The sequence below is a fragment of the Papilio polytes genome, unplaced genomic scaffold (assembly GCF_000836215.1).
Source record: "Papilio polytes unplaced genomic scaffold, Ppol_1.0 DF822178.1, whole genome shotgun sequence".
Lineage (NCBI taxonomy): Eukaryota > Metazoa > Arthropoda > Insecta > Lepidoptera > Papilionidae > Papilio > Papilio polytes.
In genome coordinates, this window is record NW_013527026.1 from 2973379 (window position 1) to 2989138 (window position 15760).

General features: G+C 33.3%; 5 protein-coding genes across 6 annotated transcripts in view; 3 read left to right on the top strand and 2 right to left on the bottom strand.

The window, feature by feature from the left end:
* LOC106106418 (T-complex protein 1 subunit delta) overlaps window positions 1-746 on the top strand; it is a 4919-nt gene extending 4173 nt beyond the window's left edge. The window contains exons 9-10 of the mRNA XM_013286997.1: window positions 4-90; window positions 402-746. Of these exons, the coding sequence (XP_013142451.1) occupies window positions 4-90; window positions 402-419 (105 nt within the window). The 3' untranslated portion in view covers window positions 420-746. The remainder of the gene's footprint in view (window positions 1-3; window positions 91-401) is intronic.
* Window positions 747-775: 29 nt separating this feature from the next.
* Window positions 776-2197, bottom strand: LOC106106704 (mediator of RNA polymerase II transcription subunit 8). The gene is made up of 4 exons (XM_013287335.1): window positions 1883-2197; window positions 1554-1799; window positions 1388-1484; window positions 776-1305 (listed from the first exon to the last, which is right to left on the bottom strand). The coding sequence occupies exons 1-4, from the start codon at window positions 2045-2047 to the stop codon at window positions 1064-1066; spliced, it is 750 nt and encodes a 249-aa protein (XP_013142789.1). The 5' UTR covers window positions 2048-2197; the 3' UTR covers window positions 776-1063.
* Window positions 2198-2262: 65 nt separating this feature from the next.
* Window positions 2263-8718, top strand: LOC106106622 (rab3 GTPase-activating protein regulatory subunit). Its single transcript, XM_013287229.1, has 9 exons — window positions 2263-2490; window positions 2558-2769; window positions 2842-3091; window positions 3188-3359; window positions 3460-3609; window positions 3759-4011; window positions 4217-6718; window positions 6913-7110; window positions 7194-8718. Exons 1-9 carry the CDS (start codon window positions 2412-2414, stop codon window positions 7374-7376), a joined length of 3999 nt encoding a protein of 1332 aa, XP_013142683.1. The 5' UTR covers window positions 2263-2411; the 3' UTR covers window positions 7377-8718.
* Window positions 8719-8725: 7 nt separating this feature from the next.
* Window positions 8726-12279, top strand: LOC106106623. Of its 2 annotated transcripts, none has more exons than XM_013287231.1 (3): window positions 8726-9501; window positions 9577-9847; window positions 10003-12279. In XM_013287231.1, the coding sequence occupies exons 2-3, from the start codon at window positions 9628-9630 to the stop codon at window positions 11316-11318; spliced, it is 1536 nt and encodes a 511-aa protein (XP_013142685.1). In that variant the 5' UTR covers window positions 8726-9501; window positions 9577-9627; the 3' UTR covers window positions 11319-12279. The 2 variants fall into 2 exon arrangements, with proteins under 2 accessions (XP_013142685.1, XP_013142684.1); XM_013287230.1 differs by having other exon boundaries at window positions 9598-9847.
* A 469-nt stretch (window positions 12280-12748) lies between these two features.
* Window positions 12749-15760, bottom strand: part of LOC106106774 — a gene marked incomplete in the record, with an annotated part of 7264 nt that continues 4252 nt past the window's right edge. The window contains 4 exon segments of the mRNA XM_013287430.1: window positions 12749-12914; window positions 14523-14707; window positions 14951-15086; window positions 15343-15460. Coding sequence (XP_013142884.1) covers window positions 12832-12914; window positions 14523-14707; window positions 14951-15086; window positions 15343-15460 — 522 coding nt within the window.

The following is a 15760-nucleotide window of genomic DNA, read 5'->3' on the forward strand; positions in this document are numbered from 1 at the left end:
GAGCACGTGCTGCAGCCGCTGCAGGTCACCGCCTCCGCGCTCGGCCTCGCCACAGAGACCGTGCGCGCAATACTCAAGATAGACGATATTGTAAGTATATGTTGATACAAGACATCTTAAATCAGCTCTGAACCTGTTCGGCTATTTGAACTATTTAGCTGTGGCTTAACAATTAAATTAGCAGATCACTGTTCACTACATTGTACTGAAACAATGGGGGCCAGAGTTGTAAACTATTCGATGACTTGCAGCTCACTTCATACCACATGCCTCTGCAGGTCTTTAGTTGACCAATGTGATGTCGCCATTACAATCATACAAACAGTTAATTGTAATTGCTGTGTAAATTTATATAGTATGATATAGTGATTATAAATCTAAAATGTATTTGTTTTTTTCAGATTAACACCGTTAATTAAAACATATTTTAGTATGTAACTAAAAATTTATTAATCACACCAGTTCACAAAGTTTTAATTTATTGTAAACGCCTTAGCTTCAACAAGTTTTTATCATTTGTCATTCTAATATTTTACATAAAATCTTAAGTTTTGTATGTGTAAGAATACTAATGTTATTTCAAAGCAACATGTAATTGCATTTAATTCTCTTATTTGCCACTATGTTTTATTTCTAATGACTAGATTACAAGAATGCCTGGAAAATTGTAAACACTATCCTGCATGACTGCAATGGTTGTAGAAAGATATATTTCAGGTTTTCAAATAAATAAATAATAACTATTATAATTGTTTTATTTCTTTTTTAATTTTACATGAGTTATTTAAAAAAATAGCCAAAACTCCAATTGAACACATTACTTAAAAAATCAATTAATCCATTAAAGGCCTGTCCCACCCCTTGCTAATAGAGGCTCAGATAGCTTAAATATCACATTGTCAGAAAGGGATGAAAATATTTCTATCACATATTTTACACATTCGATTGTTATCGGACATTTTACAATTTAGTGGGACAGCCCTTAATCTACTACAGGTCACATTGAAACAGTTTGTATGCATATATGTGCTCTCTCTGTAGTATGGTAAAAATACCAAACTAATTATCGCTGGTATGGATGAATCTGATTAGCTGCCTTTATATTTGTTTTAATAGCAGAGGGTGCTTTGGGCATAGCGGCTGTGGCAGGGCCGAGTTGAGGCGCTGGTCCACGTGAGGGTCCTAAGCCAGGTGCTCCCACTCCAGAAGGTCCCATAGAAGGCATGCCGGGACGAAGACCTTTTCCTGTTCCTACGGCAGTGACTAATGCATGTGTATCGGCTATACTATGAGTAGGCTGCATACCTGCATACAAAAGAAATATAATTTTATGGATGTAGGATGCGTTAAACTATAAAAGTATAAATGCATGTTATGATTGAATTACCTGCTGATCTCATAGATTCTCCCTCCCAATCTTCACGACCCTTAGATATTATTTCCCACACATGGCTTATAACTTTGGTAAACTGTGCCACTTGTTTCTGGAAAAGATAAAACATATCACTACAATATTCATAAAATAGTTTAAATTATGTTTGTATCATACAAACCTGTGCAGTATCATGACTGAGTGTGCTGGCTTTGTGGTTAAATTGTTGAAGACGTTGTTCAGCTTGAGGTTCTGGTTTTGTCCGTAGTAAATCGGGTACTAAGTCATGTGTGCATGCAGGGACACGGCCTTCAGTCAATCGAGCTAAAGCTTCATCTCGTTCACACCCCAATTGTAATGGGAGAACCACCACAGATCGTAACGACGGAGCCACTTCAGACTGAAGAATTTTGCTTAGACCAGTCAGCTAGAAATAAATTTGTGTATTGGCATTAATGTGCAAATGTAACTGAAGATCAAAGCACTATTTGTGTTTATTCAAATACTTACATGTCCTGATAAAATGGCATAGTTATCAAGAAAAGTCGGCCAATTAATAGTTTCATATTCATTTTCTAATTTTGATATTAGCGCTTGTATAGCTGTTTTAAGATCATTAACACGATTTAATATGGCATGTAAAGTTGCTTCTAATTGTTTTTCTTCACGTTGCATTTTTATAGGTTTATATTACAACTTTAAAAAGACTGGATTAATTAAGTCCTAATAATGATTATTTCATTGATTTCACTTAAAATTAAATACATTTCAACTAAATAAATAAAATATATAGGGCACTAAAAATAACTGGGATCGACGACAGCTGAAATCTGCCAATTTTACGCGTCCTGTCACTGTCAATGTCAATCTTTTGTCGTGTCAACTCCACAATCACAATCCAAATATTTGCTTATTCTTTGCTGTTTCAAGTGTCAAGTAAGATTTTTGATCAAGTTTGTTGTAACAGTGTTATAATACAATTAATAACAGAGATAAATGCAGTTATAATAGTGAGAGACAATTAGGTTTCTTAAGAAAAATGTGCACTGTGGAACAGATTGCTGATTGCGGAGACATTTTAAGTTTAGGAAGATCTCTCTTTATCCCTGAAAAAGAAGGTAAGAACAGTTCTGTTTATATAAGTAGCAAAGAAGTTTAGATGTAAACGTTGTTTGTTTCTTTCAGATAAAAATTGGCTATCCCAATGCTCTGTCTCATTATCACCTTGTGGCAACCTTCTGGCTGTGGGCTTCAAGAACCGTTTATGTCTTCTTACTACACAATGGATCAGTGCAATTGAAAGCAATACTTTTATACTATCGTGGAGTGGGACATTGCCTGCAGAAATAAATGCAATTTTGGCCTTGTCTATTTGTCCATCATCTTATTCTTCACAGGTTGTCATTATTAAAAAAAGTTTATTTTTAATCTAATTTATCAATGACTTTGTTTATTTTCAATTGTTACAGAATGGACCTGATTGGTTTTGCATTATTGTAGGTTTTACTAATGGTAGTATAGGTTTTTATACAAATACTGGCCATTTATTATTGCTTGAAAAATTGGATGATAAACCTGTGATGAAGATATCTTGTCATACAGGAACATATGGAACTTTACCAGATGATATTCATATTTTGTTCCATGGATGCATATGCATTTTATCAGGGTCTAGTTTATTTCAAACACTTCGTAATGCAAAAGCACAGCTAGCCCGAGGTGAGTTCCTATAGTTTGATGTGGTAAAATACAGGTCTATTAACTATATATTCTTGGATAGCAAATTTAATCAGCAAATTTTATTAAATGTTTTAGTACAAGCAGGTGTACAGACTAATTATGTTATTGATAGTCGCAGTATAAACATAAGAAAATGGTCATTTGCTGAACAAGAATTGATTAGTGATGCATCAGTTGTGGGCCTTGAACTAAAAAATACATTTGATCATTTTCTGGCGGCTTCAACATATGGAGGCTATGACACATGGTATGATTATAATTAATAATTTTTAAGATTGTCTTCACTTTTATTAGAAGACTTTTTCATAGTAGAATTTAAACATTAAATGGCTGTTGTAAATCTACAGGTATCGCTCAATTCCTCCAGTGAACAGTTTAATATTAACAGTGGGAACTTCACCATATACCGGTTTTCATTATGCCCTAGAAGGTGGAACAACACCACCACTGCAAGATGTTGCAAGAGCTGTTGCTAACAAAATAAAATCTGCCTTGCCGTGAGTTAACAAGCTATATAATTATGATAATTCCCAATTTTAAGTTTCAAACCTTAAATCTACATAAGATTATGAATAAAGTAACAAAATCAATAGTTGGGTTTTAAAAAAAATATGATTAATATAATTTTTTAATGTAATGTATTTAGTGGTTGGCTGGGAGGTGGATCAACTGAGAATATGGTCGCAAATCCTGAACCAATCATCCGATCTGAGGCATTATCTATGCGTAATGGCATATACGACTCACAACGTCTTGGAACCTTTGTAGCTATTTCCCCGGATCGGCGGTTAGCGGCATTAGCGGACAACTTGGGCCGAGTCGCGGTGCTGGATATCAATAGTGGATACATAATTCGGCTTTTTAAAGGTTATAGGGATGCACAATGTGCATTTGTTCAGGTGAGTGTAATGCATTGTGTCAAAGTTTTCTCTATAGTCTAGTTTTTGTGTATTTGGATTAGTTTCTTATGTACTTGTCACCACTGGTGGCTGTTGGTCTGGTTCTCAACTGTGCCAGCATGCAGCGGTCGCACGGTAGTTTCTGTCTTAATCTCTCGTGATTGATGCTTTAATGTACTTGACATTAAATATATCCTCTTTTCAGATTTTTGATACCGATAGCAAAAAACCGCAACTGACATCCATAAAAGAGATTAGAAGAGCTATATTTTTAATTATCTACAATCCGAAAAAGGGTCTTATAGACATTCGTCTAATGCAGAGAGGCACGCGTGTTGCAGTTTTCACTGCAACCAAAAATGGTCAACTTCTATACAACAGCTGTGGTTTGGTCGGAGCTGAAAAAAATTATAACCATAAAAAACTTAATATGCCTGAATTTCAGTGCGTTTTAATAGACCCTGATGGTAAATTGAAGAAATTCAATATACCTTTTTATTATTCTTTAGAAGGCGAACATTTACAGCGATCCAAGGACTTACATGTTTTGCGTGAAATTCGCGAACTTATGAAAAAGGTAGAGATGCTGTCTGAGGAATCTAAAACAGAAATAATTCAAAAGGCAACGAATTTTAAAACGTTGGAAATAAGAAAACATTGCATGGATTTATTTATTCGGAATACGCATATGCCGAACGATGTTCTGACAACTTGCTTGGAAATATTTTGGGAGAGTGTTCAGAAAGATAACTTAAACTGTCAAGTTCAAGAAACTAAGCTCTATTTTGCTAAATTGGCTTTGTTGATTTTCTTTTTCACAAATATTAACGGCGATGCTAGTGATGGTATGGAGGGGATAGTAGAGAAAGTGTGTGAAGATTTTGATTTAACACATACGAGAAATGAAATCCACAATGAGGTTGAAATAGGGCGAAGTTTTCATCTTTTGGAAGATGATAGTTGTATATTAGAGAGACTATTGATTTTAGCACAGGAGAATAATTTTAAAGAGCACCATCCAAGGGTATCTTTTGTGGACAGTAATACGACTTCGTACAAAGAGTTCATGTCTTACTTTGTTTTCAATAAGACAAGCAAAGTAATTACATTAAAACCTGACATTGCTGCTGACAAACTCGACAATTTAGCTGCGAATATTTTCAAATCTATTCTGAAATTAAAAGATTTTTCAAATTTAACAGATGTAGTAAAAGAAAGTCATATAGATTCAAAAGAGATAGTCAAACTGCTAATCACACATGTAATGAACATGCCATTAGATGAAATTAACATTGAATTAATTGAAAAACTTATTGAAATATTATTTTATCTGTGCAAAGTTACCGATGATGCTGTAAATATTAATTATAATCATATTTCACCTTGGTGGCAAAGTATTCGCGACATGCTAGTTGAAATGCGATGTCCCTTGAGAAGTATGATAGTGGCAATGGCTTGTAAAGCGGTGGCTAGCTTGTTCGAAGGCAACACGACTGGAAGAGAAGATGCGTGGGAATCAGTGACAAAAGAGAATGCAAAGTGGGGTCTTTTAATTGGTAAATTAGAAGACATTTCAATACTCAGCATTACTTTAATGTTTAAAGGAACTTTTATGGGGAAAACACTGCCCAAATTGCCAGTTGAAGATTTCAATATTAATTTAAAATACATATACATAAGAGGAAAAGGATCTGTAACTGAGTTAATTGCAAAGTGGCTATGTAGTATGGGCGTCCCACCTGAAGCTATTATTGCCAATGAACTGATTGATCTATATTCCGAGACCGATGCAGATACTGACGACGAAAGTAGTGAATCGACGCAATTATTTTTAGAAAATTCCCGGGCTTTTGTTGATGACAATCAAAGTTTATTTAAATGGATTTCGCTTCTTCGACGACAGTTCCCGTTGAGTACGTTGGCAGATTACATTATTGCTAACATGTGTTGGGAGTACGCAATAAATTGGCAAAAATGTATGCAAGCAAATGAAAATATAAAAGCTGTGCTACGTTGCTTAAAACACATATCTAACTTCCACCTACGACTTGGTTTGTTTTCTATTATATGGTCTACGTATATCAAACATTGTTTTGAATTGAGTTGCCGTTTGGTTAATAAAGTAGGAAAACTGCCAAAAGATCATCTTTGTCTGCAGGACTTAGGATTCAATAGTGAACATTTGAAAAATTTTCTACAAGTTGTAACTGAGTATCTTTACGATTTTCATCTTTGTTCCACCACGGCTGTTGGTCAAGAAAAAAAAGTCATTAAATACGAGAAAATATGGGATGAAAGCATGCCGTCATTAGTCGAAGTCGCTCAAGATGTGAAAAATGTTGATAAAGATATACTTAATCTCAATTATCAAATGTCTTGTACAATTTACTATCAATGTCATTTTAATGTGAAATTCCCTAAAGCCTTGGACACATTATTTGATATTGAATATCAATATCTTATCGAGGCTCTTGTTGGAAATATTGTACGGAGAGATATAAATATGAAACCCTCTGGAAAAATGTTAAATCCCAGAATGAAATTTTTAACTAAATTAATTCGTGCCGCTGTTGATACCATCACCTGTGTGAATAGTGACGAAGCTAATTTAGTTTACAATAACGAGGACTGTTTAAATTGGATGGAAAATATCAGTACTTTAGCTGAATTATGGAACGTTAATGAAAACTTCGTAAAACACCAATATGTGAGTATTAAGACTCCTCGACATTCTGTAAAATAAAGCTAACTATTTAAAGGAAACTGCTTAAAAAAGTATAGAAACAAAAATTACTCATTAGCTAAATCCATAAAACATTTTTCTATAGATTTACAAACAATATACAAGAATAAAAATCACTGATTGTTACAAGTGTATTAAAATATTCCTTCCTGAAATAGGTTGTAGGACTGTACCACATGGGTTACGATGCGCTGGCGCAGACTGTTGTGGGGTCGGTAGCTGAGCCTGAAATGTTATTGGTGCCAATTGTCGCCATCACTGTACAAAGGTTAAAACGAAATCTAGAAAAGTGTAAAAATCAGCCAGAGTGGATTGTCACAGTGCCACCACAACTTTACAAACGCTTACAAAATACGGTACAATTAAAGAATTCATAATGTATATCTTTTACATTTTTACTTTAGTTTTAAGAATAAAAAACAGTATGTTTGTTTTGCAGACATTGGATGTATCTGTACCTGCTAACCCTTCATTAACTACGACAATGATAATACTACAAAAACTTTTGTCGCAAGTGGATAAAAAACCTTACGCCAAGACATCAACTAACTTTCAAGATATAAATTTAGCAGAGTTGATTGTGGAGACTTGCGAAGTGTTAATACGAAGAAATCTAGGGTAGTACAACTGAGACCTAACGCTCTACAATTTTTTCTTGTGTTGGTGCATTTATTACTATATGTTGCTTTAGTATTTTATGCAAAGTTGTATAGTGACATCACAGAAAGGACAGCCATTATTAAAAAACAAATGACACAATGAGATAACCATGGAAGTAATAAGTACTACTTACAACAGAAATGAGTTCTATCTGTACATCTTGCAATTAAAATAATGAAAAAAATAAAACCTTATGCTAAGCGCGTAAGTGTCTCTTTCTAATAGTGACCTAGAGTTGCCAGATATCAATCCTTTTGTTGTTTGTAAAAAATAGGCTATTGATGTAATGTTATGAAGTAAAAACATTTAATTATAAAAAGTTTCTAAATTTTAATAATGATTTATTACCGACATGTTAAAGCAATATTATTTGTTACTAAGTGTAAAACCTTATTAAGGCTCAAATTTTGCGATTGGCGTACAGGTTTTCTTTTATTTGTTTGATATTCGGACACCTGAACTGACAATCACATGTGACATTCCGACTCGAACGTTGATGGAGTAGTTTTTTTTTTATTTTGTCATACTTTTGAAGAATTTTAATTTAAATGGGAAGGATTTGTGTCGTGCAGGCTTGCTGAAACCAGTATTATGATGATTGTTACATTTTCAGAGATAATAGTTTTAAACATCATTTGTTGGTGAATGGTGTATGGTGACCATACATGACTATCCAATCCTAGTTCAAGAACAAATGACTTAAATACTAGTGCAATTATTTATTCCTTTCTCTATTAAAATAAATTTGTTGTAATTTCAGATTTAAGATATAAGGAATAAGTTAGTTTTGTGGCATAAACTTAAGAAGACTTTTATTTAACAATGTCTAATTTAAAATTATGTATTATGTTAATGATAACACTAATACATTAAGATCCATCTGAAGCAATAATCAGCTGAGGTCAGACAACGAAAACAAGATTTATTATAATTATTGTCCTTAAATCATATTTCAACATAGTCACCATCGTCAGAGAGGGATAAAAGGTACAGTTATCGAAGTCTCGCTCGGCTTCAATTTTGCGACAAGAGCTCATTCCTGTTCTAGTAGTACTTTTATGGAGATAACTCATAATATAGTAAAAAATCTTCAACCAGTTACTTCAACATATTTATGAATAAGTATAAAAAAAATTCCACCCTTGTTTGAAATAAAACAGATGAACTGCATATAATTTTTATTTCACCGTATAAGCATGCTGTATGATTCAATTGGTTTTCTCTGTGTTAGTCACAATTTATATACAAATCGTTTACGTGGTGATTTATCCGCATGAAATTATAAAACTTTATTTTATTGTTTACATTTGTCTTTCAATTGCAAATGTCAAAATTCAAATCAGAATTGACAACGAAAGCCTTTGACATTGGATAAAAATTACTGTTACAATAACAACCTAGCTTCCTTGATGTCAGCTTGTAGTTATAGTCCCTTTCTCGCATGACGATTTTTCCAAACTATTTACCCCTTAAGTTTAATAGCCTGAAAATATATAGCCTAAAGATGACGTAAGTGTAGGGCTTTTTTGTTAGGAAAAAAATGTTTACGCAAGTGAAAGTCTTGTTGCGTTCAACGATCTCCTGTGACGACAGTGAGAGTACTTTGCCTTACCCTTACTCGCCCTGGTCGCTGTTCCACCACCATTATAAGTAATTACAGCGTTTCTTGTCAATTATTTACTTCTGATAATTTACGTATATACGGACGTCCATGTAATTAATTTATTCTAAACAGTGTAAATTCATTTTTAAAAGTGAATTTAACTTAATCAATTGGCATGACAATGGCAGCACGTCCGCCATGTCACGAAGCTTTTGTTGTCAATGGCGCAATTGTCAAATTGAAAACAAATCGTAAAAGTCACAATTGGATAGAATCCTTTAATTCAGAATTTATATTGATAATACAACAAACGAGAAATAAACATAAACTATAATGATCCACAAACTGATTGACACGAGTGACGATATTAGATTTAAACAAAGATAAAATTCTAGTGCCACAAATACTGAAGATATTGATCAAGGCAGAGCCATTAACATAATCACTAGCGATGGATTATTGTTTACCATGAAAAGAATGCAATGTTAGTAGCTTTGATTTTATTTTTTATGTAGGGTTATTATTTAATATAATTGTTCATTAAATGTGTTTTGTGCAGCGACTGTATTTATTATTTCAGATTGTTTGACTGCATAAATATATCGAAGTAATGGGGTGTCTTCATAGTAAAAAAGAGGTTATCGAACTACATCCCAATATTTTTCGTGTGCTTAATATCAATGATGATGGAATAGAGGTCACTACAGGTCAATTAGAGATTACAGAATCCGATATTGTTTTGCATAGAGAAGGAATAGATTCTATTGTGTGGCCTCTACACTCGTTAAGACGGTATGGTTTTGAAGGAGAATTGTTTAGTTTTGAATCAGGTTTGTTTCAGTGAGCTTTTTATTATTGTTTACTAAGTACTTGATACTACATTTATTTTCAGAGAAAATAATGTAGTATATTTATGTCAAGTTACATTTAGTTTTTGTAACATTATTAAATATTATTTTTAAATTGGCTTTTATTTCTGTTTCAGGTAGAAGATGCGAGACAGGAGAAGGAATTTATGCATTTAGATGCAGAAGGGCTTCTTCACTATTTCGGTCTTTACAACAACAAATTCAACTAAAAAATGTTGTTCAAGATTCTGTGCCATACCCTGTATCTCGATTAACACCATCCCCTCAAGGACGTCAAACATTACAGGCCTCTGTAGTTCACCGTTCTTCAATTGATAATGGACAAGTTGATGCAGCAGGACCAACTCACAACAGCAATCTTCCCATTATAGCTTCAAACAACACTGTCATGAGAAATGCCACCCAGTCACCTCGTTCACCTTCTAGTGCTGATATTTTAGAAGTGATGCCATTAAATCCACGTCCTCAAGCAGCCAATAGTCAAGTTTCTAATGTATACCAAGTAAGCGATTTTAAAAGAGAACATAATAATAACCAAGATGCAGTGACATCGACAGAGACTCGTCATGTATACAGTAATGATATAAGTAGGGATTTGGCCGTTCTTAGAAACACTTTGCGACAAGAAACTGCTTTGAATACTATTAAAGATATTGAAGACGAAACTAGATACTTGGAAAGTCGCTATGTTAATGAATCTATTCCTAAAAATTCAGCAAATAAAGCACTGTCACCAACTTTAAGTAGTACAAGTGAACATTATGCACAGCTCAGTATAGAACAACAGGAAGCAGCAAGGTTGTATGTTAATGTAGCCCCCACTGATACAAGCATTCCTGAAACAGAGAAAAATGACCCTATTCCCACAACACCACTCACACCCAAACAAGTTGAATATTGTAATTTAACTATCAACAAGCAGGAAATTAATAGCTATGCAAATCTGTTACTGGGAGATATTGCTGAAAGTCCTAATAACCTGAAACCCAGCCTTCATTCTAATATTTCAGATCCAAACCAAAAGTTTTCAGAGTCCGATACTTTTACTTCTTTGTCACCAGTGGAAGAACTCGAAGTTAACTACGCTATTCTGGATATAGAGACCAGCAAGGATTCTGGAAAAGCAGCAAGAGAATTGGTTTCACCAGAAAGTCAATCATACGCAAGTTCAAAAAATGAAAGCACTGCTTCTCATTCATCACAGACTCGTGGGCGTTTGGTGACGCAGAATAGCTTTGACAAGATGACCACAACAAACAGTTTGTCAACAATGGCTCCTTTGAATATTGGATATACTACTATTGATTTTGATAAAACAGTTGCATTGACATCTGTTGCTTCAGGCGATATTAACGACTGCTCGAGAAAGACACGACATAATTCTTGCAGCATCGCATGTGGCAGCCCAGGCATTGACAAAAATAATAAATAAGTTATGTTAAATCATCTTTACATAGATGCTATTTTACAAAAATGTATTAGGTTAAGTATATGGTACCTAAAAGAAATCTGCCAAATATATATTAAGTTAATTTTGTTTAGTATGAATCAAAAATGTTTTAAATCTTATTAAGATTCTATAAGTACAATTGTAAATGACAAGAATTGCTTTGAGATAATAATGACAATTAAAATTAGTAGTAGCACAAAACTAATTGCCAAATACAACTTAAATTATAAGTATTGTAGAAAATTAAAATGATATTACAGACTAGAGAAGTATTAAATCGGTGGTAGAGACGATCTACAAGCTTTTTGATATTTTATCAGTTGATTTTACTTATTATTCCACCTGATTATTATATGTTAACAACAGAATAAATTATTTTAAAAATGATGTTATGTTAAGTACATGGCTTAAAATAAAAGCAAACATATGTTAAGTCAGATGCTCTAAATTTGTATTAAATGTAATATGACGATATGTATTGCTTTATATAATTATAATGCAAGGTATAACAGCGAAAAATGTTGATCACAGTTGTGATTTGATTGTGCTGATTATAGTTTAGCTTTAAGTGTTGACAAGGCTAATTTGCCAATGGCGCAGTTTTTGCCAAAGATTTTTTAAACCTAAGTAAAAATCAAAGACTCGTATTTTTTTAATTACAATATTTTGCATCGTTTGTTAAACAAATATTTATAAAAAAAATGTGTATTTAAATATAAAATATTTAGTTGTTAGATAATAAATTAAGAATAAGGTAGGCAGACTTGCCTATAACTTGTCTACCTATGGCTAACGAACATTGGGAGAAATATGGAACTAAGTCTGGCACAAGCTAACAAATGATGTAATGAAAAATGCAATGAAAGCGCTTTCAATCCAGGATTTTTATATTATCCATTAGGCCATAAATAACATTTCTGTTTTATATTTCATTATGCAAAGATGGTGAAATTGTATATTTACAACAAAAATGTATGAAAATAAAAGAAATATACTTTGTAGATTTTTTTTTATCCTTTTATCATCATTGGCGGTGATACTTATTTCCAGTTTTATTCCACAATCCGAGGGTGAAGACTTTTTTAAAATAAATATGTCATTAATTGTAATTAATACATTGTAATTACATAAATCCCTAGCATAAAACTTTTACAATAGTAATCTATATCTCTGAAATATGACATCTGCCTGTGTTTCGTATGGGGATACATGTCGAGTTAGGTTATTTAGGGAGATGGTTTTTATTAGTTCTTCGTTATATTAAAGGTCAGCAACACATCTCGCAGGTATTCATATGCAGCAGTCATTTGGCAGTTTTAATTCTAGCAACATTAGGTAGTGGCTCCTTTTGCCACATAAAACCTTAGTTTCTCAATAAAATTGAGTGGGGCAAATAAAGTACGTAGTAAGAATATTTTTTATAAATTTTATTACAACAAACGTATAGAAGTTTTAAGAAATAATGTAAATATTTATTAGTATCACATTGAAAGAATTAAAGCATAATTGCGCCGGAGAGAGCCGGTAACAAAACCCCAAAGAGGAGAAAGTGACAAGTCCCAAGTTTCTCACCGCCATCTGAAAAATAAATCCATGTTATAATTTTTTTACGACATAAAGCACATAATATATTATCATTTGTACATAACATATTATCACATATGAGCTAATGATTATTGAAATTACTTTTAAAAATTACTATTTCTATATTACTAAAATTGATATAGCTATATATGTTAAAATATTTTAACAAAATTTAATAAAGCATAAGTAGATAATTCAATGTTTTTAAAATACAATAGAATTTTCGTACAAAGTATACAAATTAATGATAATATAGATTATAGGTACGTTATTTATGTAGATAATACTTACTGATATTAGACAAATAAATAACATAACAGATATATTAACGGCGTGTTGGGCCAAAGTTGTGTTTGTTAAATATCAAGCAAATACATAAGCCAAAGGATATTAATAATGGGGTTAAAATAATTAGAATAACTAATATAAAAATTAAACCTTATATAAGACTAAAAACAAATAACAAGATATTTTAAATAGAAATAGGTACGTTTTAACAGTTTTTGAGTCGTAAATTAGTATTCAAACACGTGTTACAAGTTGTTCCATAGTATAGGAGTACTTAGGTATAAAAATAGTCAGTTTTTAAAAAAAAAAACACCCTAAAATTGTTTTACTACAAAGTGGCGTAAGGAAAAAGTTTCAAATTACATTTGTGCAGGGGCAAAAACAAATTCAATTACCCACTCTCACAATCATGTTATAGAAAGTGGGCGATTTATTTGATTGAATTTTTCAACATAGGGGTATTGGATACTTACGGATTTTTAATATTTTATGTACAAACAAATAAAATAAGAAAGGGGAGAATATATCACAATGTAGGAATAGAAAATCCGTAATATGATAATAGGGGCTGAATTGAGTAATATTTTTAGAGGTTGGTGGGTTGTTCTAAATATACTAAAGACTTACTTATATTTTGTAAAGGGTCGGGGACGACATCGGCAGCGGTGGCGGTGTCCGCGGCTTCCGTCGTGGTCGGCTCGTCGCCTAGCGCCCGCCAACAACACCGCGTTAGTTAGCAAACATCGCCACACATTATAACCTAGCTACCTCATCAATGACTTTAAATCAGTATTATTTCTCATTCACACATTTCAAAAACTCATGAAAGTTAAGAAGCGTTAAAAAGCAAAATCACTTTTACTTTTGCGAATTTTATATTTTCTTATTTAAAATTTCTAATATCCACTGAACAAAAGTTTGTACTCAAAACATATTGACACAGTTTTATTTCACAGAACAAGATGTTTTTGCAATGGAAAGGAGTTGGAGTAATTTCCTTACCCCTGCAGAGCTTTGCTACGAGACAGACATGAAAAATAGTTAAGTTTTATGATTAGATTCTAAAAAGTACTGACATCGTTAACATCCAGAGTACACTGAAGTGCAGTTATACATGCGTTAGAATTGTTAAACATTCTCTTAAGAAATCCCTATTCATCCTTCTTCATAAACAGACCACACGATTTATTTTGTAACAATAATTTAATTAAATGTTGTTCTTTACTTTTGTTTCTTTTCTATGTATTATTTACCAGATTTTAATAGTTACATTTTTTAAATGTGTGAGTTTGTAATCGTATAATTTCGACATACCTGACGAGTTGAAGGTTTCAATATCGACGAAGGCGGGATGCGATATATTATCATTTTTAAAGAACAGTTCGCAGCGAACTTCTGCGCCGTCGACTGTACTTTTGGTGACAGTCGCATTGGCCACTATGTCATACAATCCATCGAAAGGTCCTTCTACATTCTCTGATGTATTCGAAAGTAAATTCCTGGAATAAAATAATGTTAATTTGGGTAAACAATTACAGCCTCACAAATAAACGCGGTATAAAGTTAAATTTAGGAATAAATTGAGTACCTATAAGCAAATATTAGTACAAATTTTGCTTATATTCAGTTTATTCCTAAGTTTAACTTTATACCGCATTTATTTGTAAGGCTGTTAGATGATAACATATAAAGAAACAAAAAATATGTTTTAGTAAATTATTATTAAACATGTGTTAGATTACCCGTCCACAGTGATGGTGATGTCTGGGTAAGGCGCGACGTCGCTCGCCGCGCACGTCACCACCACGTCCCCATCCTCGTCCTCGTCGGGCCCCTCCTCCGCCGCTGAGAAGTTCAGCTGCGGTCCGCTGCCCATCGCTTCATACGATAAACAATAACGTGCTAGTATTACTCGAGCGCAGAAGCTAACATCGATGGCCTCGTGACGTCACGCGTTAACGTTTGTGGGAGGGGAAGTCCTCGGAAAAATTGTACACTGCTACTTGTAATGTCTTGCTGATTTGTGATAAGTAAAAACATTGAGTAAATGTTTAATGTAGTTTTCAATTGAATATAACATTTACCTTCGTAATTCGTAAGTATAAATTAACAAATCAAATTAGTTTTCACTTACAGTAGACAATGACGTCTTGATGTGCTCGCGCCTCGTCTATGTTGGACACCTCGCATTCGTAGGTCCCGGAGTCCGCGGGGGTCATGTTCAGTAGTCGAATGCCATCATTCTCTAATAATTCTGAAAATAGATCACGTGGAACGTTACCAATCATTTTTTACACTGTATGCCACTTGTAGAATATTTAAGCGGAACTTTTATTTATGAGTAGTTTAAATTTTAAGCTTAAGTTGTAGATCATCGAGTCATATATCAGACTACATCAGGCGCTGAATTAGTGTATTACTATAGTTACAGTGTTGTACTGTACTATGTCTGGTTTCATTCGGACAATATCGCAGGCCCGGTATGGATTGTATATGAATGCTGGTGGGAGTTACTGTTTGCGTTATGCGCGGTTCATACTTGGCCAGTACAG

Excerpts from the sequence above, each read along its gene's own strand:
- LOC106106622 (XM_013287229.1), top strand. The coding sequence starts at position 2,412 with ATGTGCACTGTGGAACAGATTGCTGATTGCGGAGACATTTTAAGTTTA. Across the intron at positions 2,770-2,841 it reads CATCATCTTATTCTTCACAG|AATGGACCTGATTGGTTTTG; the intron begins GTTGTCATTATT and ends CAATTGTTACAG. Across the intron at positions 3,610-3,758 it reads AAAATAAAATCTGCCTTGCC|TGGTTGGCTGGGAGGTGGAT; the intron begins GTGAGTTAACAA and ends TAATGTATTTAG.
- LOC106106623 (XM_013287231.1), top strand. The coding sequence starts at position 9,628 with ATGGGGTGTCTTCATAGTAAAAAAGAGGTTATCGAACTACATCCCAAT. Across the intron at positions 9,848-10,002 it reads ATTGTTTAGTTTTGAATCAG|GTAGAAGATGCGAGACAGGA; the intron begins GTTTGTTTCAGT and ends TTTCTGTTTCAG.
- LOC106106704 (XM_013287335.1), bottom strand. The coding sequence starts at position 2,047 with ATGCAACGTGAAGAAAAACAATTAGAAGCAACTTTACATGCCATATTA. Across the intron at positions 1,800-1,882 it reads ATGCCATTTTATCAGGACAT|CTGACTGGTCTAAGCAAAAT; the intron begins GTAAGTATTTGA and ends ATTTATTTCTAG. Across the intron at positions 1,485-1,553 it reads TCAGTCATGATACTGCACAG|AAACAAGTGGCACAGTTTAC; the intron begins GTTTGTATGATA and ends TATCTTTTCCAG.